The following is a 23,957-nucleotide window of genomic DNA, read 5'->3' as shown; positions in this document are numbered from 1 at the left end:
AACATCTGGCAAGAAATGAAAATTGGAGTCCATGTTATTGAAGTTATTAGCCTTGTGAGTGATTGCTTACAGAACAGTGTCATTAAATAATTCCAGAACAGTGCGTCGTATTCATCCATGTGCTTTTTTTCCAGCTCAGGTTGAATTTACTCTGGAGTTTTGTGGTTTGAGCGACGGCAACATTTAAACAGTCTTGACTGATAGTTACACTAAGCCGGCCAAACATAACTGGGTAGTCGTCAGCTTTCTCCCATAATAACTGTGGAGGTTACAAAGCCCAGACGTTGTCTCCAAGAGCAGGAAGGAACAAAGCTCTCCTGGGTCTCTTAATCAACTTGTCGTTTTATGTCAGGCACACGATTATGGAAAAGCTTTTACCTTTTTAAAATGGTCTTCTCTAGTTCAGGAAATCCAGAAGGTCAATGTTAACTTCTGGAATACAGTAGAAAGTATTTTAAACTGGAAAAACTCACAGTAGATTAGAGTTGAATACTTCGGGTTGTATGTAGGTTTCGGTTGTAAACAAACTAAACCCAGACCTCATGGAGCTTTTGAGGCTCTTTGGGGCTGATGCTGACACATGGTTTGTAAGTAATTCCTAAGATATCCTTTTCAGACCCTTATGACAAAGAAATGTTATTGAGGCTTTAGATTTTTACGGTTTAGCCATAAACTTTATTATAAATAAGATTTCTGTCGGCCATCGGATGAGTTGGTTGGGCTGTAAAACAAACTTTGGCTGCTAATCTTGCGTGACAGAAAAAAAAGGATAAACAGTAAAATCATGACCAAAACTTCCTGATCCCAAAAATTTCTATGGTTAGTAATAAATAGAAGTTATTGCCTGAGCTACAAAAGCAAAGGTGCATTAAATGTGCTGTGTCACATGGAAAGGTCAGAGTCTATATTGATAGTAGTATTTGTTATATGGCCATAAAATGTTGAAGCGAACATTGAGGAATCACTGACTTCTACATCTGTCCTCCCTGTATCTGCTCTGTGTTGATTCACATGAGAGCAGAGAATCAGCTCAATATAAAATGACTGTGCGTTTGTTTCCAGTGCTCAGACTGACCTTGTTCACAGGCGCTGGTGTCTCTTGTCCCCTCAGTGGACAGACACCGACTGAAATGTCAAGGACTCACTGTGTGGAGCACAGGGAGAGGATTGTCCCTGAGGAATGTGAGGACTCCGAACAAACAGCAGTTCAGATATAGTGTAGAGCAGCCTGGAGGTTTTATCAAGCCTGGGGATTTGTTATTCTGTTATTCTCCCACTTTATCTGCAGTTGTGGCCTGGAGCTTTTATTTATGCTGATTTATTAATTTCTTCCTTTTAAATTCCTGCGAGTTTTCTTTTGTCAGAGTCTTGAATTTTCATTTCACTTCAAATCTCATAACGGAGCCTGTTGTTCTCATCCAGCTGTTAATTGCCTGCAGCAAAGTGACAAAACCTGGTGGTGTAGAGATGCAGAGCTCAGACCTGCCAAGCGTGTTCTCCATGGAAACCGGAATGCTTCTGAAAGGGATAGAGGTCCTGCGTCGACATGATACAAATTGTTTGACGAGCGCTGTATTTAGGGTGGACACGGAAAACCACATGCTGCTCGGAAGAATGAAGAGCCCACATTAGCATAGCACAAATGATTTATGAGTGTAGATTAATGACGTCCCATGAAATTGAATTCACTACTTAGGCTGATGAGGCTTTGTCTTCTAAATATAGGACAGGCCAAGCGAGAGCTCTGCCTTTTACAGATGATTATTGGCCTTTGGGCAGAGCAGCGACATGAAGGCTTTGAACTTCATGTGTGTGACCTCCCTCCTCTCTGTCTGCTGGGCTCTTTGGTTCCTGGTGCAGCTCAGGAGGCAACGAGCTGAGGCTACATCCACACAACTAATCATTGTTGTGTACTTGTACGCCTTCTATCCACACATCTCCAGACGTTTGGAAACGCTGTTGACCCCGTTTGTGCTTGAACACTGCAGGGGGGTTGTAGTACAAACGGGCTTCCTGATCAGACGAGACTTGACGACCAGCGCTGAAGCTAAAAACTTTGTTTAATTTTTCAGCCTCCTGTTTCTGATACAGAACTAAAATATATTTTCAGTTTGAAAATTAAGTTTTAGGACAAAAGCGTGTTTGCCCCCGGTTGTAGTTAATCTGATCAGGACACTACTTTTACATTTGGTATTTTTAATTTAGTTTAATATGGCTGATCCCACAATCCATCGGTGCAGTATGTTGGATTTAAAATAATGTGAATTTAAATTATATATATATATATATGTAAATATTTTGTATGTTGAATTTTCCATCTCCACGTTGTTCTTGAATTTGAACAACTTTGATTTTGTGTGAACCAGCCTTTTTTTAAATAAATGCATAATGGTTGTTGAATTGGCTCCAGTTGTAAAATATTACAAGAGTGCTGCCAGTTTATCATGTTGATATCTGCCCACTAGGTTTAAATGTCAGCTGGCATTTCCTCCAGTTTCTGACAGAAGAAAGAAAGGCTTTGATCCACAGCTGCCTTCACGATCCCAAGCCTTCATTCTCTCCTGGGTGTGTTTTTGACACGGCTGGTCTGCACTTGTCAGAATGCAGCCTGTGCAGCGAGTAAATATTCACTGTTCACACTGAGAGGTGTTGAAATAATCACACAATCAGGGATTCACAGCACTGAACGTGTTCCAGAACCTGATTGGACAGTAATTTGAAGAAGGTTCACAGACAGACTAATAACAGGAAATATAGTCTCTTTATTAAAAATGTAAGTTTCCGATTTCTGATCACAGCATTTTTTTAAAAGTTGAATTTCTCAGATGAAACCCGAGAGGTTTTCTGTCAGCTGTAGATTCGACTGTAAGCCAGGCACATGCTCCTCAACAGGAAAAACCGCTTCCCGACTGACCAGCCGGTGATGCAAGACTTCATGCATCTCCCTTTTGTCCTTACTTGAGCTGTCAGGAAGTTGAGCTGTTTCCCTCTCAACACCTGTTACTTGTGTCGACTGTGTGCAGGTTGTGGTTTACCTTTTGTCTGCACGTCTGTAAACTTCCCTTGAACCATTGCACACATGTCACGTTGAACTGACAGAACCAGACACTGGATTATGTGTAAACTATTCACCCGACCCCTTCCACAGTGTGTGTTTGTGTTGCCAATTTTAGAACTTGAAACTTAAATTTGAAATTTCTGTACAGACACTATTTTGTTATTTCATACACTGGCGAATAAATGAAATCCATTAAGTAATCAATTAACTGCAGTGAGCATATATTTTGTTAGCACATGTTAATTAGATTGCTGCACATGCCTTGGTAGTGCATTAAATTGAATTTGCATCCTTGTGATTCACATTCACTGCAATCATTGACTATAGATGCTGTGATATACAGACAGACCATGGACTATATATTAAGACAGCTCAAAACAAGCAAAGCCAAACCATCTTGATCGCCCCCTGGTGGCCTGGCACAGTATGGGTTGTAAACCCTGACTTAAGATATCATGTTCAAGAGGCCAAAAACATGCTTTGTGAGGCCATCAGATCTCGACCTTTGACCTTTTTTCAAGGTAATGCATTCATGAGGAAAAAATGGATTTGTGAGGTCGCCTTGACCTTTGACCCTCAACCACCAAAATCGAATCCATTCATCTTTTCTTCCAACTGTCTCCAAATCTGAACAAATTGCCTCAAGTTGTGTTTGACAAATCATCTTCACAAGTATGTGATGGACGGACAACCTGACCTATTGCCTCTAGCACCATATTCTTTATGGAGATATCGAGGTAAATGTTGAAATACAACAAGGGTCATAAATCACTGAGAGATCTGAGTTTAATGATCATCAGAAAATTCTGATTAACTTTAAAGCTTAATATATATTCTGGAATTGTTTTGACAGTCGAACAGACATGTGGAAACCATAATGAAGTTGTGTACTTTGAGGAAGGTTAAATGTGGAAACAGTCAAATCTTGTGTCGCTTTGTTTGTTTGGATACTCGTCTCTTGTTTTGTTCAGACAGTCGTCACCAGTGGGGGGAATATAAAGATGAAGTACGCAGCCACAACTTGGTAAAACCAGAAATAGTGTCATTCAACCACAACAAGGGGGAAGAACATCAGTGGTGCTGCGGTGGAGAAACATCTGAGGACATGTGACAGTGTAGGAGACATTTAAAAGTAGAACGTGGTCCATGGGAACAAACGAAACCAAAGCTGAAAAAACAGAGATGAAGTGAAACACAAAACAAGGACAGGGATGATATAGAGCAAATGATCGCTGTGGGAAGACTTGATCGAGTTCAGGGAGTCTGTTCTTGCTGCAGAGCCTAAAGCCAAAACAAGGATTAGATATTTTTAGTTTTTTTGTGTTGTCTGTCAGAATTTGCTGAAGTTTCTTCATGCAACAAGAATCCAGTGCTGCCTCACTGAAGGAAATGACAAAAGGACAATGAGACCTTGCATGCAAATGAGAATTTTAAGATTTTCTCTCGATGTTTTAGTGGAGTTTCTTCCCTGCATGTGTGTATTAATACTCCAATATCTGGTACAGCCCATTAAAATGTGAAATTGCAGGATGTGGATGGATAAATGCTTTTCACGCTGAAATATTTCAATTCTTGTGCCCAACTGTTGTAGCTTGCACAGACATCCTCTTCAGTATTATTCTGCATGAATGAGTTGAACTCAAATAGCCATTTTAAAAAGCCCTTTGTGATAAACAGCGACTCAGAGTCTGAAAGCGACTTAAATGCAGCAGATCAGCGGTGACAGTTGAGGCAGAAAAGGGCCTTCGCTGGATAAAAAGCTTCCTGTGTGAATGAACTGTGTCAGGTTTGGCCTGGGACTGCTGCCTCTTTTGACATGATCAGGCAAGATTGTGTGTGTGTGTGTGTGTGTGTGTGTGTGTGTGTGTGTGTGTGTGTGTGTGTGTGTGTGTGTGTGTGTGTGTGTTCGTTCAGCTCTTACGTTTGCCCTCTCGCACACATGAATTAGGACACCAAACCCAACACGCCTGGCATTTCAAAGAGAGGGCCATTTGTTGGAAACAAGCGCCCCATTTAGACCGTCTTGATCCATGTATTGAACTGTGCCCAGAATCTCTACCCATCTCTCTGCAGCTCACTCTTCTGTTGCACCCACGTCTCCTACAGTAAACGTATATGCGTAGTACAGATGTGAGCCAAGACAACGAAGGAATTTCCTGTGTAACTTCTGAGATTACTCTATGAAGGAAAGAACAGATTTCTATTCATAAGTCTTCCAAACCAGTCGTTCACCAATCTAAAATGAAAATGGCTGGATGTATGAGAAGCAGGGTGTGAATGTCAGGCAACAAAACATCTTATAAACTTAGTGTTTCCACTGTTTGTGAATCAGTATAAACGCAGACGAAAACTATGGCGCTCAGTAGAGCTCATACCTCCAACAGTCCCCTTAAATTCCAACTTGGTCAGCAAGAATTGTCTGGATGTAATCTTCTTAATTATTTTTATTGTTGTTTTTGTCAATGAAACTCCGTCTCAAAATCACTCCCCTCGCTCAGATCCTCTGTTACTTAGAAAGATGTGTGCCAGCTAACAGCACTAACAAACAAATAAACTACATTTCCTATAATTCATTTCGCTTTTCCCACGAGAAAAGCTTAAGGTGGTTAGGAAAATGGAAACATTTCTCTCTTTCTAACCATGACTGAGCTTTTGCCTAAACCCAAACAGACCTAATAAGATTCTATTCTGGAAAAGCTGCTTTGGGTATTCAAATGAATAAGAAAAATAACTAGACCTGTTTTAATCAATAAGATGATTTATGTTGTCAGCACTCCCCCCTCCTCTCATTTACTTAATTTCACTCCGTGAATGAGATGAATTGTGGTTGCGGGGGTAAAAAATCGGTGTATTTGGACATGAACATCATCCCTGCATTTAGCCGCTGACCCTGTGCAGCTGAAAGTGATTTTGAGCATAAACGTTAAAAGCTTGTGTCACTTGATTTACATTTAAAGTGACTCCAGCTTCAAAGTCTCTCGTCCTACTTATTTCCCAATTACACGGCCACTGCAGCAGCCTGACCTGCTGTGTCACCACAGGAAAAGCCCTCAGGGTCATTCTGGACCCGCTCGTGTCTGGACCTCAAACAAATGGCAAGATTCCCTCCTGACCCGCTCACACATGACTGCAGAATCCTTTTCATCAGAATCACAGTCGTCAAACTAGAGCATGCGAAATCCGTACTGTTGAAGCACCCATCAATCAAATATGATGTAGAAGTTATGACTTAAATTATTTGTTTGTGTACAGCAAACCAGATAATTGGTTATTGTCTTTAACCGATTGCCTTCAACACATAATCAGTCATGTCTGGTTCTCTGACAATATTTCCTTCCTCTGTTTAAAGCTTGGGTCGAAGCTTTGAAGGGTCAGACGAGATGCTGTTAGTACCTCTGATATTTGTGTTGTGCACAGGAGGATACATTTCCAAAGTTGAAAACAGAACATATAACTAGAGCCTGGTCGATAAGGATTTTTGGACTACACTTAAGCTTTTGTACATTTTTGTGTAACATAAAATACATGTGTGAAGTGTAAGATTAGCTTTCGTAGCTAATGAATACGCTTTTGTGACCTCCTTCGGCTTTGTATCCCAACACGTGTCTCTGTAACACAGAGTTCAAACTAACATATCTGATTTGCTGATATTTGGGATAAAAATATTTCTGAGGTAAATATATCAGCTGATCTTTACATGTTTTTTAAAAATGGTCAATGATTTCTGTGCCAAAGAAATGTAAATGTGCTTGATATTCATACATTGAGAGGCTGTGTTCACCCTGGACAGGTCGCCAGAGTATCATGGGACTAATACAAGCAACCATTCACACTCACATTCACACCTGTGACCATTTAGATCCTCTAATTAACCTAACCCCAATCTGCATGTCTTTGTCTGTGGGAGGAAGCCGGAGTACTTTGAGAAAACTCACGCAGACACGTGAAGAACATGCAACCTCCACACGCAGAAAGGCTGTGATTAAGCTGGGAGTCGAACCAAAAAGCATCCAAGTATTATTCCTAATTGTTTACTGAAATACTGCTGACATATGTCATAAATACAGTCATACAGACTGGTTACATTTTCCGTATATTTTTTGCTTTGAGGAAAATAAAGCTTGACGCTATCATGTGTATCCATGTCTGATGTCTCATTGGACGTGACGGTGTCCTGACCCGGACTTTATCCTCTTACATCACAAGTGTTGGGACCTGCGGAGGGTAAATGAGTGCACGCACTGCTCTTGTACATGTCAATGCATGTATACCACTTCACCAGCTTCTAATGCACACAAAGCTAAAGTGGAATTTAAATTTCTCCGAATTGATCAGTAATCTTAAGCCTCTGATCCTGCACGGCACAAAAAGAAACAGGTTTAATCAGTTTTTACTGCACATTCACAGAACATCTTCAATTTAAGTTTAGGAGGAGATGGAGGGATTTGATTGGTCTGCTGCTGGGTTTAAAACATAAAGAAAGAAGGACTCTTCCAGTGCTGTGTACCTTCATCAGGGGAGAATCCTTAATTAATTTTGTAAAAACCTATTTGCAGAGGTGCGTTAAAACCATGACTCACTTCTGAGCCAAATGCCAGATGGGTCTTTCAGACTTTCAGAGTTACGACTGTGTGATATCATCTTATCTTTCAGAAAGCGCCAAAGGAAACTATCTCATCTCCCATCTAGCTGTAACTAACACCCCCCCAGTTCATCTCCAGACTCAAGAGGGAGAAACGAGCGCCTTGCCGTCTCCCAGCGCTCCAACCTGCCTCCTCCCCTCATCCATCTTTACATCCCCCGATCCTCACAACCCACTTCTATTTCTATTGAAATAAGCATCTCTCTCTCTCTCTCCCCCTCTCTCTCCCCCTCTCTCTCCCCCTCTCTCCCCTGCCCTCTCGCAGCTTTGATCCACATGTGTCTGTGCTCTAGCTTTGAAGAATACAGTTCCTCTTCCTCTTGATTTAAATGCTGTACAGAACTGTAAAGTACAGGGAGTTTTGTTTTTTCCTCTCCACTGTCACTTTGTGCTCATCGTGGGAACGGTTGCGTTTCTCTCTATAATATCGTATCAGCTCCCCTCCACTCCAGATCCAAATTACGCCATAATTGCAAGATGGGGGCATCCGCTTTGTACAACGGGAAGAGGTGGAGACACATTGTGCATCTTTATATAACTTCTGTGCTTAAAACTGCATGAAGTAATAATGCAGCCTTGGTTATCATGACAACACTCACGCACAGATGCACGAGGGAGTAGAGTCTCGCTCATGGACTTGTGGCTGTAAAAGGACACACACCAGCTGTTGTCAGGATTGAGTCTGTGGCATCTTTGTTTAGAGGATAACTCCTCTCCATCCCCCACACATGGACATGCACACTCTGTCTCCCTCTTTCTAGGCTCTCTATCTCCGTTTTATAATAAACTCTGAACGGTTCAGTTCAGTCTGGCTGTCAGAGTTCTCTCCATCATCCATTAAAATTACGCAACAGTGTCTGTAAGCCATCAGTGACAGTTTTCAGCCTGTCCAGGCCTGTCTGTCCCCTTGTCTGTCTATACAGGCCTCCACAGTCTCCATAGATGTTAACTCATGGGCCCACACCACACCTTGACGCCTTAATGGCTCATAACTCTAAGACTCTTATTATTGTTTCTGTATATTTTTGTGTAAGTGTCACCATACGTGAAGTAATTAGACACACACCCAACCCAGTCATGGTTCCATTTCGGTTAGTTCGGACATGCCAGTCGTCAGCATCTGTGTGCATCAGTGAGAACCACACTGGGATGTTAATTGCTATAGTCTTGCCTGTATCACAGCCATGTAAAAACTTCAGAAACACTAAAAGACACCAGACTGCACTGTTTGAAACATTAAACTGGATTTGTTTGTTTACTTCAGGTGTATAAACTTTGAACGATCATTTTAGATAAAAATCTGAATGATCAGAATTTTGACTTTTTTCAATCTCCTCTAAAGTGAAGCCCAAAACATCTTGATCGCCCCCTGGTGGCTGGCTGCAATAAAGTTTATGAAGCCTTCCATATTAGCAGTTGGGACATGGGTTAAAGTAAACATTTAAAGTATTAGTTAAATATGTCTGGCCCATTGTCCCTGTTATTTACGTTCAAGGGTTCAAGTTTGTGTGAGAAATTAGGTTTTATTTAATTTTTTGATGCTATGAAAAGAGGGTGAGACATCATGATAGGCAGCTGAGGCTCATGGTCCGTTGGGTGTATCGGCAGGACCTTGATACCATGACTCTACTTTCTGTTAACTTTGGAGTGATCTCTGGATCCAAAGGACTGAATCTGGAATATTTTGGCTCATGTTCGTACAGTGAGCTGAGGTCTATATACACCTCATACCTCTTTATATACCCTCATTGATCCAATCCCTATATTTAATGTCCACCCCTTTAACTAGTGTCATCATTATAGCTAACCTAACCAATTTCTAATCTAATAACAATTGAGCATCAACTCATATTGTAGCTTGTTTTAAAGATGTCTCTTTTGGCGTACTACTGTGTCCCAGTAGTGTAGTGAGCTTTTCTTTTGGCGGGAGTCCTAACCCTCTCTCTGCTCTTGCAATTATGCGCAATAGGACGTATTATGAGTAATAGGACATATCTCAGGCCGATGCGAATAAGCTTCCTTATTTTTGCCTTTTCCATTTGCCGAGCTGTAATCTGATACAGCCGAGGTCATTGGCAGCTATGTCTAGCTGTCACATGATGCTGGCAGACAGAGCGCTGTTTCTGACTCTGTGTGCGAGTCCATGTTTTACACATTAATCCCATGCACCGCTGTCTGCCCATTGACCAACTGTTAGCTGCTACTTCTGCCCCCCACAAATCCTCTTGTACAACATCTCCCAATCCCTCAGATAACGTTCAGCTTCATAACTGGATCAGGACGTGGTACGTGCCTAAGTCGTTTTTATTCATAGAATCAGGAAATTTGGGGCTTAGGTGTCATCAGGTGCTTTTATAGGAGAGCCTATTTATTTCAGTGTGATTTGGTCATCAGCACTCAATCCTACCTTCCATAGTCCTCAAGCTCAACACTTCTTTCCTGGTTTTGTCCTCAGCACCTGGTTTTGGTCTCTGTGTATATTTCGTCATCCCTTTATTGCTCATCTGTAAATGACACATCACCACACACTCCCCTCTGGAGCATCGGGGGGGACAACAGTTGCCTCCTCATTCTGCTATTCAAGTGTTTGATTGGCTGAGGGGAGAACTCCTCTGATGATGTCAGCTTGTCTCCATGGTTGTGGTTAGTGTTTATCATCCAGGGACAGCCTGTGATATGTCTCGCTGTTGGAGAGGACCAAAGCCCCTCTTGGCCGAGCTTCTGTCAGTGCTGGTGAGAACAAAGCCAAGTTTCAGGCTGCATTGACGGAGATTAAGAGGTTTTTAGTGTTGGTTTGGGGTCATCTGTTGAGTGTGTGGGGGGGAGTTTCTCAACACATGGACACAGCTGTGCTGTTGCTATCTGTGGCATGGTTTGTGGCTCCCATCCATAAAAGGATGGGATATCAGTGTTTTCCCTAGGATTTTTTTTTTTTGAATAGTGGTGCGGTTGTGTGCATGAGCATGTAATGCTGATCTCATACTTAAGCACATTGTGGCAGAAACTGCTTAAAACCTCCCTATAGGATTATTAGAATATAGGGTTATTCATGTTCACATTGCCACATGTGCTAATTTACTGGGAGCTTTTGACAATTCATTGTTGTGATTGGTCAACCCCTCCGCTCTTGCCTTACCTGGATTTGAGAATGTCTTTTAAACTTTGCTGTCTTTGACATTTGTATTGGAGCTCTTGCAGATTGATTGATTTATTTAAATGTCCATGGTTACATTCTAGGCCTGATGACAATCGGTAAGGTTTATGTTGAATTGTTGCGAAAATCTTTTCTCTAAACTTCAAATCTCTGCATAAAACAGGTTGTTCTGGAAATGTGCAGGACTTGCCTTTGGTTGAACGAGTTCTTCATGTGGAGCAACTGAATGTTTTGTCTGCAGGACTTCCGACTCTGACAGACGGGAAATCCTCCTGTCACATTTTGCCTGAAACCAGATGAGAGTCACCACAAGATTGTCTCCTGATATCAGTCAGTCATGGTGCCATACGTTGTGCCTCCAGTGACAGTCTTCTGAAATGTGATACAGCTCTGACCAGAATCGAACCGGCTGCTTGTTTCCGTTTGCTTGAAGTTGTAGATGGGGCTGATTGCATTAAAGCAGCTCAGAGAACATTCTAGTGAATTGACTTGCAAATCTTTGGCTGTCCAGAATTTCTCATCCTGTATTTCAAAGCGCTACCTTCCCAGTTACTCAGGGGTGTGCTAGATGATACCACAGTTGCATATTTTTATTTAACACAACCACAAAAGGGATTGGAAGACCTGAGTGTGAAATTAAAGAGAGAATCCATAAAGCAGCCAAATGCGATTGCTCTGATGACCTTTCAGCTGCCAGTGATTTGAGCCTGATAGCTTGGCTTTGTTCGGCCTCAATAGATTGTTCATCTGATCTAAGCCAGCTGCCTGTAGAGTCTCCTGCACCTGTCTACTGCTCATTTCTTCTTTACCAACCCAAGCTCGACACCTGACATTCTCTTGCTATCACTTTCATCGCATTGTAACATGGTAATTCAACGCTCTGAGGTCATGTGCGGTTTTGTCTTTTTTGTTGATGATATCTATCATGTCCAATCTTATCTTATCTAGAATAAATGTTTATATATTAGAAGATTTGTGTCCTTCTCTAATGGTTGAGCACATTTTATAGCCCAACCCTGTGTAGAAATATCGAAATGCATGTTTGTGCTACTCCTTGATGGTTTCTGAGATGGGATCTGTTCTACAACTGAGACAATTATGCCATTTATAGACATAAACTTTGGAAAATGTCCACAGAATTTGGTCAGGATTTTTTTGAGTTTGTCTTTCAAGTTTGGAGTATGCAGCAGGGGATTGAGCGGCTCAAATGTGTTATCAATGAAAGGAAACCCATTCATGTGTAGGGGGGGTGCCTCGATAGAGCAGCAGGAGGTGAAACAAGATGTATAAATTCTGCTGATAGTTGCGCATCTCCCTGGGTTCCATTCTCTAAAATGAGGGTCTGCATCAGTCTGCCGTTCCACACATGCGTACCTGATCCCACATTCAATTCCATTACAGTAGGTGGATATATGTCAGCATGGGAGTCCGTGTACACCTTAGCGGACATGAATGGCTGATGACTTCTCCCTTATGAGGACCTTTTAGGACTCAAATGCAGAAACCATAGATTCAGATATCCTATTACCATAGTGCACAGCTGGAGTGCTGCTACTGTAGCTCAGGAATCATCACAATCTCTCATGCACTTCAGCCCGTACAGTTTCTCGTTGCTGTGCCAGAGTATCAATAACAAGTGACACTGTGGGAATCTGATCCTCAGTGTCTGAAGTAAGAGAACAGGTTATTGTGTTGCAGTGTGTGTCTGCTTTCAGGCCTCCATCAAGAACTTGAGTGCAGTTACACACAAATACTCGACTGTACACATGTACTTATAAGAACACACACAGACATGTATGCATAAGTATCACAATCACAAACACATGCCTGCACCTGCACACACATGGTGAATGTATGGCATAAAGTTTCAGGTTCACACACAGGACATCAGCAGTGTTGGTCTTGGTGTAGCGGCTGCAGGAGAAGATCAGTGGATTGTGTTTAGTTTAAGGTGCAGATGAGATGTGGAAACACCACTATGCTCTGAAGAAGACACTTAACTCCTGTCAAGTCAATCAGGTACAGGTATGTTTGAACATCATCTTTCATTACCTCCTCTGAGGTTATGTTGACATTGGCTTCAGCAGCTTGTTTGTCTGACTACCAGCAGGATGACTCAAAAACTACTGAATTGATTTCTATGAATAGGGCATGACCTAAGGAAGAAGCACATAAAATGTGGAACAGATGCGGATACACGGTCAGGCTTTGGAATGTTTTCGCGCTCTCTTTAACGAGACAGGTTGTTAGCCTTGGTTGAGGTCGGGATTGTTTTTCCCAGTTTGTCGTTTGTTGTGGTGCTACAGAATCCGAACAAAGAGGCAAACACAGTTACAGCTTATGATACCTTTTCTTGTGTTGTTCATCTCTTTGTTGTGTTTGCGCAATATTCATGTTTTCGTATACAAATTTATGCTCACGAAAAAAGTTGAGTGACAGGACCGGGAATGTGCCCGATCCAGGGCTGTGATCAGAAAGCCTGACCTTTTGATCCTTTTCTTTCTTAGAGTACAACAGCTGTCAGAAATGTGTCAATACACTGGAACACCGTAATGTCGGGAGTGAATGGGTGATTTGTGTGAATGAACCATGCAGCACCTGAGATAAATAAACGAAAGCTTGCAGTTTCAGACCATAACAGGAAGTGCAGGCAGTGATACGGGCAGAGAGGCTTTCGGTTAATAACGATAAATAGGAGATGGTTAATCGCTAATGGTTTATAATCAACATGTAGAATTGTGCATGCTTTCACTATAGATATTTGTGATTAATATAGTTTATCAAAACCTTCTTTGAAACTAATATATCATGTGTTGATGGTGACGGAAGCTTCTTTGACTGCAGGTATCCACCCTGCTGAGCACAGTGTTGAATGCCCCTCCCGTCAGGCCTCTGTAATTGGACATCCTTTTGCAGTTGGATGATGAAGATGACTTTATCCTTCAGTGACTGAATAGAGTATAACAAACAAGCCTAATTGAAACTATTGAATTCTCCTGGCGTCTCTGTCTGTTCTGTGCTGTTACACTGAAGCGGGTCAGTTGTGGATGACAACAACCAAAGAGGATCGAATGTCTCGGCTGAACTTCAGATGACTGGTTTCCAGTGTACCTGAGCTGGTTTCGTCTGACCCTGAATCCATCTCTGCCTCCGTGACTTTCTTATTGCTGCTCCGGTGTTTTCTCTGATTATTTATCAATTTCTTTATTTTATGCTGTATTTCAAATCAGATACTTAAGTCAATACACTCGCATGCAGTATACATTGTACACAGTATTAGAGGCCAGCCGATATGGACTTAAGGGGGCCTATGGCTAAACAAATATTAGAGTAAAAAAATACAGATATACTACATACATATTTAAAGATGTCTTTATCAAGCAAAGAAATGTAATTAAAACTTGATAATTTACTTTTTAACAATAAACTTCATCATAACATATAATAATGAAGAACCAATATAACTGAATATATAGCACTTGAATTAGGAAATAAACATACTTTTTTAACTTCATTTCATTTATATTTCCTTTTCATTTTCATCCATTGTCCTACCAGACCCTGTCAAACCAGGAAAATAACAAATTCCAAGTTAAACTGTCTGACAATAATATTGAGTTCTTAAAGTTAATTAAACTGTATTGATCGAGTGAGTAGCAGCACAGTCCACTAGCTGTTTGCTGTTTTCGAGGCTTTCTAACGATCATATGTTCAGGAGCTTTCTCTACCATTCAACGGAGAACTGTTTGTTCCATTGAATTAATGTGCAGCCTCCTCAGGGTATTTATTGACCCGGGCACATATGGACTGTTGCCTGATTTAGGTCTTCGCCCTTTTGAAAAAACGTCTCAGGATCATTTCTTTTCTCCACTTGGATTTCAGCCCCTCTCCTTGTTTAAGGATTAAGAGCAGTTGGACCACGGGCGTTTGCTGGCAGGCTGACAGCTGCTGGAAATGTAGACGCCACTCCACCTTGTGTCTTCAATTTACCTCCCCATTTCCTCTGACCCTTAAAAGAACCAAACTCGACAGACATTTCTTACGTTCTCTTTCTCTGTAGTTGATAAGGAACTTTAAGTCTTTTCTGAGTTCAAGCAGGAGCTTTGTTTAGATTGGATCGTTTTAGTTTTTTTCTCCTGGAGGATGGCTGGTTGCATGTGGTTGCCTCTTCTTACAAGGTCAATGAAATTTCTATACACATACATTTGTAAGTTTATCCAATTGTCCAAAAATGCAGACGGCGGTTTTTCAATGAACTTTGGTGAAAATTGGACCATTTTTAAGATAAGCCTTTTGAAAGCTAATTGTTATAATTACACATGGTGCTATTTACAGTTTCAATGATTATGGAGCTGGAAAAAAGAGCATGGAAGCCATTTCTTTGGACCTATACAAAAGGAGAAATGACCAGTTAAAGTCCCAGAGTCCCCTGAAAACATGGGTTTCTTATACGACTAAATCATCATGAAATGTTCATTAACACTGCGGATCAAAACTGTGCTGATTTGCCTTGGCTGCAACAGAACATCGATTCCTCCAAACCACCTGTGGCTCATCATTACCGTGCATTGTGTTCAGGCCTCTCTCTTACAGTAAGCTTAATGGAATGAAATTCACAATCTGCCCTGATAAGAAGGCCTGCGTTTTGTGGACATTATGTGATTAGATGGTTGTTGGGCCTTTTAACCGACGCAAGAGTCAAACAGCACAAATACTTCAGCTTGGAAACTTCTCAGGGCTGAGCCATGGCCACCATGCCCTCACATATAAATAACAACCATAGACTGCTTCTGTTTCAAGTTCCTTCTGGAATAAATTGCGTATCTAAATGACTCTGCCTGTTTCTATTGGTTCTTGGCGTCAGTTGGTTAAAGTACAACCTGTGAAGGTCACTGTGGTGATGTGTTCAACTGTTGATCCTAAAAGCTTCTATTCTGCTGTCACTACTAAGCTGCTTATTGTTGTAGCAAGGGGTCAAAAGCAAATTAATCCATAAAGGTATGATTGTGGTTGTGTATTGTACAGGTACAGAATACATGTATTTGTAAATTACAGTTTTACATTCTGCCAACTCACTGTAGTGTTTTTTAGCAAAAGCTTAAACTTTCAAGACATTAGTCTACAGACTGAATGATATGGATTTTGGGGGCAGCTACATCCTAGGATGTCGTTTTACCATTACGTGAAGCCATTATTATATTTTACAGGTTAACCATAACCAACTTTATTATATTTGTGTAACAAACAAAACACAAATGCAACCAAAAGTCCTTTAATGAGACTGATGTAGTTTAAAGTTCGTTTTTTAACTGCAGCCTGTTTGAGCCTCTCAAAACTCTTTTGCGTAATCTGGGAGAAGAGATTTCATTTTCATGGAACAACAGGGAATAAAATATTTATCAGGATGATTCAGTTTGTTTGGAGGTAAAACTGCAAGCTAATGAATTTCCTCCTCCTCCTCTCTCTCTCTCTCCTGTGAACCATGTAGTCTTCCCTTCCTCCCCTGCACATCTCTCCCCTCCATCACTCTGTCCTTTCTTTCGTTTTTCGCTGCGCAGGATGTTCAATGTGAAGACCTGAGTGACACGTGTGATTGTTTTATTTTTCATTATTATGTGATGCAGGTGAAAATCTCCTGCATGTGTTCCTTCTTCACACGTGTGACAGCCTCCTGTTGTTCTGCATTGTGCAGAGGTCTCTTTCTGTTTGACTCTGTCATGTATATTATGAGCAGCTCTCTACTCTCACCGCTAAATGCAAACTGAAGTGAAGCTGAAATAAAGATGGCCTTGTTCGGTGCATTTAAAGCTTAATGTGCCAAACAAAGTCTGCTGACTAATCCTACCTGCCGCAGTTTTAATATCTGTGCGTAGGTGGTGTAATTTTGACTATTTTTAGAGCAAAGTAATCTGTTGAACTGTCGAGCGGTTGCCTGTTTTGATCAGATACGAGGTTTTTTTTGAATGGGAACATTGTTCTGTTTGTGGCTTGGTGCCATTGAGGTGTTTGCTTTTGCCAGGGTTTCTCTCTGGTTTCTGTCTCGACTTGACTTCTCCCCCTTCACGTCTGTTTCTCCAAGACGTTGGCTGCAACATTAGTAGAGTTGACTGGAGGGTGAACCATGGATGGATTGAATGATGGAGCATTGACCTTGATGCAATTCTACTTCTATAATTAAAGAATGATTTGTGTGTGCATCTGTGTTGGAAGAAGTTGGGGGCAACGTATTTCTTAATGAGGCTTTTCAAATGGCCCCAATTTTGCCTGGTTCACATGGTATTTTGGTCGTTTCATTCTTTTTTCCTTTGCACATACTGTGTTCTTTAGTGCAGGTCGGAATAAACACTTTTAAAAACCCTTGTACGGTTAAAAACTTAGCTGTAATGTTTGTAGTGTAACATGAGATAAATTGTAATGCACATGAGAAATGTATGAAGGTACTATTTAGTCTGCGTTTGTCCGCCAAAGAGGTTATGCTTTCCCATTTGTTTGTTAGTTGGTTTGTTTGTAAGCAAGATCATGCAAAAACTACTTGAAGGATTACCATTAAAACTTGGTGGACAGATGCAGTATTAGGGACTAATATTTAGAAGTATGTTAAATTTGATTCAGCTTGATTGCATATGAAAGGACTGACATTTCTGACATTTGATATTTCTTTTACGACTTGAATTATTTGTTTATGCAAAAGAAACAGTACTTTTCATTAAATTGTACGATACTAAGTTTGGGTCAACTTTACCTCTATTTGTTATTTTGGACCTGTGATTATTTACAGTATTCACAATTTTCAGGAATGCTCTGCTCACTGCGGTGATATGTTGTTGTTTGCAATGAAAACCCAAAAGCCTCCAAGTTCAGTGGTTAAAAATACAAAAAAGCTTTTTTGTATTTTGATGAAAGAACAGATGGTGATAAAGAAGGAGTGATAAGAAGAAGTTTGTTCTGAGGTGATGGAGGGAGAAGAAATGTAAAGAAGGATTTGAGGCCTTTGGCAGCCTCCTCTTGTGTTTCTGTGGCCTTGATTTAAGCCCTCCTTCCCATGCAGACTTAATATTTATAACTTAAGGAGCACAGCCTTTGCCCCACACACATATACACACCAGCCGGTGCAGCAGGACGGGGCAGTTGTTAATACTGCTGAGAGTAAATGGCAGCAGTCCAGGCCCTTGAATTCCACTTGGCACTTACATAGGGAGGAATGTTTGGCACTTGAACTGTGCGGAGCTGCCGGTGCTACACGGCCAGTACGAGGTGACGTATACATGGGAGCACATAAGACTGTGCTCGCAAGTTCTTGCAATACAGCTGACAGCTTTGATTCTAGTCTGCGGAGATGTAAAATACACTGATCCTAAGTTGAAGAATTCTGCACACCTGCAACTTTTTAAAGATCAATCAATCAACTATAATAAAGGACTTATGAAAGTAATCAGAACAAAATGGGAAATTTGAATGATCAATATTCAGATAAGGATTCATGATTCAAATTTTATTCTATTCTGAAATGTTTGATTTGAGTAAGTAAGAAACTTTTTGACACGTGTGCCAACATGTATGTAGAGTAGTCATAGTTCCTCGCCACAAGCACACGTCTGTTGTCGCTCAGACAGACGTGGTTTCACACATATCACGTCGCACTTGGATGGCATTTTCCAATTTCCGCCTCTCTACTCACTGGTGTCATTATACTCCAGTGAAAGGGTCTTTTGTTTCTTACTTTAACCTTGCTTTGAAACTGCAGCGCAGGTCACTTACAGGGTGCAGCCCTGTCTTGGTTGTGCACACATCCGAACATGAGATGACCCCCAGAGGGGATTTGTCAGACTTGGAGGGGAGGGATGTTTGTCTGCAAGATAAGTTTGGTGCCAATATTTGAAGAAGTCAGATATTTCCCGTTTGAAAAGGGGACGAACAGATTGTCTCACAAGAACATGAGCCCTCTTTTTTCCTCAAGGTTTTATGTTGTTCCACTTAATTTAAGACTTTCTGAATTCACGAGGAAACTAATTGTAGTCAACTTTTGTTTATCCAGGGAGGGTTCAATTGCAAAAACAAGCCTTTTTCCATCAGCGACCTGCTTCAAGTTTTTATAATCACATCTGAGCTGTCCGTCATAATCACAGTCCTCCATGGAGCAGTTTGGTGTTTAGTTCCTTTTTCCATCAGTGCAGTGCTCATCAATTCATGTTATAACAGAAATTGTCCAGTAGTTGTCCGTTTTCGCATGTAAAGAACGCAGCAGGAGATAGTCAGGGTCAGAATCATTCACAACAGACCTGGGGTAGCGCAGAATGAGGTAGGACACAATGTATTTAATTCTGCTGCGTTCTTGCCATCCCTACAACTTGTAGCTAAAAGCTCTCGAATCTCGTCGTCTTTCCAAGTGGTCATCTTCATCAGCATCTTCTATATGGCTCCTCTTTTTCATCCTTGGATATTTGTATTCTTCCAGAATTGCATTCATTGTTCGTTAGAAACACCATCTTCTGTCTGAAACGTCTGAAATCAGCTTTAGATACCACCAGGAACCACAAATGTAAAATTAGATGACAATAAACCTGCTGTATGTCCATAATCCATTGGTCATTAGTGTTTCCTGCTGCGAGGATAAATCATGCGTTAGCGCAGATAGTATTAGGCTTTGTCTTTTTTTTTGACCCTCCACAAGATAAGTGCCATGTTGTCTTAATTTTAGCAGCTTCCAACACTTTGTTGCCTTAAAGTGACTTCATCTCCATCTGGCCTTGGTTTTTAATACCCCCCCCCTCTTAATCCCAAATCTTCAATCACTTAATTATTCTCTCAGATCTTCTGTGTTCCACATGTCCGTTTGTCACTCCATTCATTCAAGAAACTTTCAGATCAAGGAGGAAAGTTGCATTTTTAAGCAATGCAAAGAACTCTGGAAAAGACAAAACACACACTAAACTTGCAAATTAAGAGTTGCATAAGAAATGCATTTTGATCCGCTATAACATAATCTGCATCGATGCAGCACCGCAGGGTTATAGCAAATATAGGGGAAGGATTCACGGAGACCATTCACTGCAGTGCTTTTGAATATGGATCACCTCTTAATGTGGGTCGAGTGTAGGACAGGTTACTACTAAAGCTTTATGAGGACAAACATTGTGCAGTCATTCAGGACATCAGGGTTAAAGTTACCTTAACATCCGGATTCATTATCCGACAACATCGATTAACCACTGGAAATTGTTGAAGAGAAAAAAATCCATGGGTGCACACTGATAATTGCTCACAGCTTCACTGTGAACATGGTCCTGTTAGTTGATCATATCGTGTTAAACCTCCCTCTGATCATCTGAGGAGGAGGAGGAGGAAGAGGAGGAGGAAGAGGAGGAGGAGGATGTGGTAAAACTGCTGTCAGATTGTGAATGATCAGTGTCAGATCTTGACCAATCCTCTGACATTGTGCAGAACACATCAGATTCGTTTTCCATCTGTGTCGCCCATGAGATATCACTGCCCAAAGTGTCCCAATCCTCTTCGCTCTGTTGAAAATATATTAAAAGACATAATTTCACATCAGGTAACTGAGCATTTGTCAGTTATTGACACATATTATTATATTAAGTATCCCCCCCCCCCCCCCCCCTCTGTTTGTATGATTGTTTGCATGATTACGTGTAAACTAATGAATACCACTTGGTGGAAGAATGTGGTATGGGTCAGAGAAGCTCTCAATAACTTTTGGTGCGGATCCAGGAATCTTTTTAGCTCTTTGTTTAACAAACTCTTTGTTGATTTCTCAGAGAATCATTCATGAATCTCGATAGCAAAAAATGAGTCATGTTTAATATGGTGAAATTTGGTGCTGATTGAAATAAAAATGTGGATCTAGTGAATTTAAATATGGTGTCATAAGGGGAATGTTGTGCCTTGGCAGAGGAATGCACTCTCTGATTTCCCCCTCTTGTTGACATATATTATTACATTAATTCATAATGGATTAATTGAAAGAATAGTTAATAGACAAATAATTTTTGAGTAATCAAAAGCTGCCCTACCTCGATGTCCATTATTATGTTGTTGACATAGATGAGATCAAATGTCTTTAAATTGTTGAATAGCCTAATAAGATCCTGCAAACCATCACTTTCTGTGTCGTAATCCATTGTATTCATTTTTCCACTTGTGCTACACTGTGCAGTCTGAACATCACATAAAAACATCAGGATAAGGATTAATAGATCAAAGTCAAAAAGCACCTATGTACGTTAGAGGTTCTTCCTCTTCATTTATCCTTTGAATATTCTTTTCTGTCAGTCAAGTGGCAACAAACTTCAAAGTGCATTACAGTCATCTACCGTATCTCTAAACATCTTTGGTTTATTGGCAGGTGGCAAATCCATTTTTCCATGTCCCTGTCTTCTTCTTCGGTATATTGGCGGGTGGCAACCAACGTTGAGGTGCATTACCGCCATCTACTGTGTTGGTGCATTGTTCCTGGTGGTACTGCAACAACAGTTTGATGTGTGGACTAGACGGAGCAAGCCATTATTACAAAAATCTATTTAAATCCACCTTTTCCCAAAATAATCAATCTAACATATGGGGAAATTACAAGGCAGCAAGAATCTTAAAAGGCTTTGAGGGCTATTTATAGGTTTCTCAGGTTTCTATTACAGAAGAAGACACAGTAGATGGCGGTAATGAACCTTGATGTTGGTTGCCACCCACCAATAAACCAAACGAAGATGAAGAAGCAACTGATGATGCGAATGAGAAGGAAAAAGGCTGCATGCTGAGATGGCATCTGAGGCAAAACGACGTGGCTGGAGGGCAATGGCTCGCCCTGTGGAGGTTGGCTGCAGGGGTTTCATTGCAACATCCACAATCCACATCAGGTTGCTCAGAGATCTAGAAATCCACATGCAAGCCCTCCACCAGACCATATGGCACACAGGAAATTATGTCTGGTCTACTGAGGGGACCACATGGGTTTCATAGTCCTGCCATACAAGCCAGTAGTCAGATTTACCTTTTAGCCTCAGTGTACCCTCTGGTTCAGTCTGTAACGCTGTTGCGATTAAAAGCCCAAACTCCTGATGACGCTAAGGTACACAACTGAAGATATGTTCCTAACATCCATTGGTGGTTGCTCACATGTGCTAACATCGACCGGTGGTCTGCATCTTAATGTAGTATACCTTCAATGTCGTGTTCTCAAATGAGGCTGTACAACCTAACCAGATTTGATCAGAATCAGTGTTACCATAATAAATCCAGTCTGTGTTTATTCTGCTGAGCCACGTGAGATGCTTTGATTCGAAAATTATTGGTTTGTTGCTTTTAGCAAGAAAACACAAAATTGCTGAATGGATTTCGAAGAAGATTCCTTAAAATTGAAGGTCTGTCAGATTAGCATCATGGGAATCACAATTCGGCCCAGAGGGAATCGACGAGGAGGAGGTGGGAGTGTGAAGAGCATGAGTGTGTGTTGTTTTTTCCCTCTGTACTTCCATAACCTTGTTTACTACGTGAACAGGTCCCCTTTCTTAAGTTTGTCACCATGACGTTTGCTGTGAGCTATTTTTACCACATGAACTTGGCCCCGCAGAATGACATTCACATACACACACACACACACACACACACACACACACAAAACACCACATAACACTACATCTAAACTGAACACTTATAGAAAAGCCCCGACGCATGGGCTGCATGTTCATCATGATATTGGAAAATACATATTTTTGAAATTGTATTTGCTCAATGCACGTCGTTCACGGCTCGGTCAGTGGCCACCGGCATTACTACCTTTTCAGATTGTCCATTTGTCCCAATCATGTGAAAACAATATTTTGTGAAGGCTTTGATGGAATCTCTTCAAAAGGTGTGTGTAGACTCAAAAATGAATTGAGTGTTGTACAGTATACACTCAATACCGCAAAATGTCAGACTTTTAAACCAGCTCTTACACACACATAGAAACCTACAGTAATTTGTTTGCATTAGTTTGTTGACAGATGGAAATCTTGTGAACTGTGGCTACTTCCTGTGTTTGAGTGTCAGATAAGAGTTTTACAGCTTAGCTTTGATTTCCAGAGGCTCTGATCTGGGGAGACCAACCGGTACATTCACTTTAAACTAAAGCTATAAGTTCTGTTCTATACTTTTGGGAAAAGAGCTCTTTTAAATGTATTTTGACAATTGCAAAAAATCGAAATAAAACCCACGTATAATTTTATGATGCTGGAGCTCTGTTTGTGGAGTGTGTTGCATTTTTGTCGTATAGAATCGGGTCCTTTTTGAATTTTAATGCCGTGATGCAAGACAGGAAAACCGAAAACAAAGCACATCCCTAATACTCATCTCTCTAAACCTAGAAAGTATGTAAATGTGCAAACCTCCTGTAAAGTGGGTCATGTGCAGTGAGACAGGATGTGTGTATTTTTGTGTAGATTCCGATTTTCACGCTGAGCTTCCCTCAGCTGGAATCCACTGGGTCTTGGTGTCAGCGGCTGCACAAAGTGACGCAGGCCGTCACAAACTGTGACGTGTCCCGGCCGGCCGCCTGTCACAGGGTGCAAAAACACTTATTTAACCTCATTTGCTTTTTATCCTCCTCACGGCTTCTTTTCTCCAATAATGATTTCAGTCTTTTTTTTTTTTTTTTTGCTTTGCTCTAACCTGACATCTCTCAGTCGTAGAACGGTAGTTTTTGGGACTAACTCAGATCTTCCTGAATATGAGGAGTGGTGTGCCCCGAATAAAATCTCCCCTCAAAACTCCTTAGACCTCACTCCCTTGTTTGTTTCAGTAAAGAGCTTTAAGCTGCATTTCTGTCTGAATACTGATGAAAAGTTTAACTTCTTCTCTGGCTGCACAGGGTTTTAATCGTCTGCCCCCTCTCCTGCTGTTTTTCCAGGATGCCAGTTACTGGCTGCAGGTCCACCGGTTGGAACATGGTGACGGCGGCATCCTCGACCTGGACGATGTGCTCTGTGATGTGGCCGACGACAAAGACAGGGTGAGTGACGCTGACTCTGGACTGATGTTGATGTGCAGACGCTTTGATGTTGCTTCCTTTTATGTTCCAGAGCTCGAGCAGAGATTCTGTGAATTCTGGT

General features: G+C 41.2%; 1 protein-coding gene and 1 long non-coding RNA gene across 16 annotated transcripts in view; one reads left to right on the top strand and one right to left on the bottom strand.

Moving 5' to 3' along the window:
• pard3ab (par-3 family cell polarity regulator alpha, b) overlaps positions 1-23,957 on the top strand; it is a 187,419-nt gene that overhangs the window by 7,492 nt on the left and 155,970 nt on the right. For all 14 annotated transcript variants that reach the window (XR_011238733.1, XR_011238735.1, XR_011238734.1 and 11 more), the window contains exon 2: positions 23,756-23,857. Coding sequence is in view for 11 of the 14 variants with exons in the window: in XM_069511045.1 (XP_069367146.1) it covers positions 23,756-23,857 (102 nt within the window). In the remaining 3 variants the exon portion in view is untranslated. The remainder of the gene's footprint in view (positions 1-23,755; positions 23,858-23,957) is intronic.
• LOC138405069 (uncharacterized) lies at positions 18,332-23,748 on the bottom strand. 2 transcript variants are annotated; one of them, XR_011238737.1, is made up of 3 exons: positions 23,518-23,748; positions 20,886-23,401; positions 18,332-20,369 (listed from the first exon to the last, which is right to left on the bottom strand). It is a non-coding gene; the product is annotated as an uncharacterized lncRNA (long non-coding RNA). The 2 variants fall into 2 exon arrangements; XR_011238736.1 differs by having other exon boundaries at positions 20,886-23,748.

The sequence above is a fragment of the Paralichthys olivaceus genome, chromosome 16 (genome assembly GCF_024713975.1).
Source record: "Paralichthys olivaceus isolate ysfri-2021 chromosome 16, ASM2471397v2, whole genome shotgun sequence".
Lineage (NCBI taxonomy): Eukaryota > Metazoa > Chordata > Actinopteri > Pleuronectiformes > Paralichthyidae > Paralichthys > Paralichthys olivaceus.
Note: the sequence above shows the minus strand (reverse complement) of the source record. Positions and strands in the feature narration are given on the sequence as shown.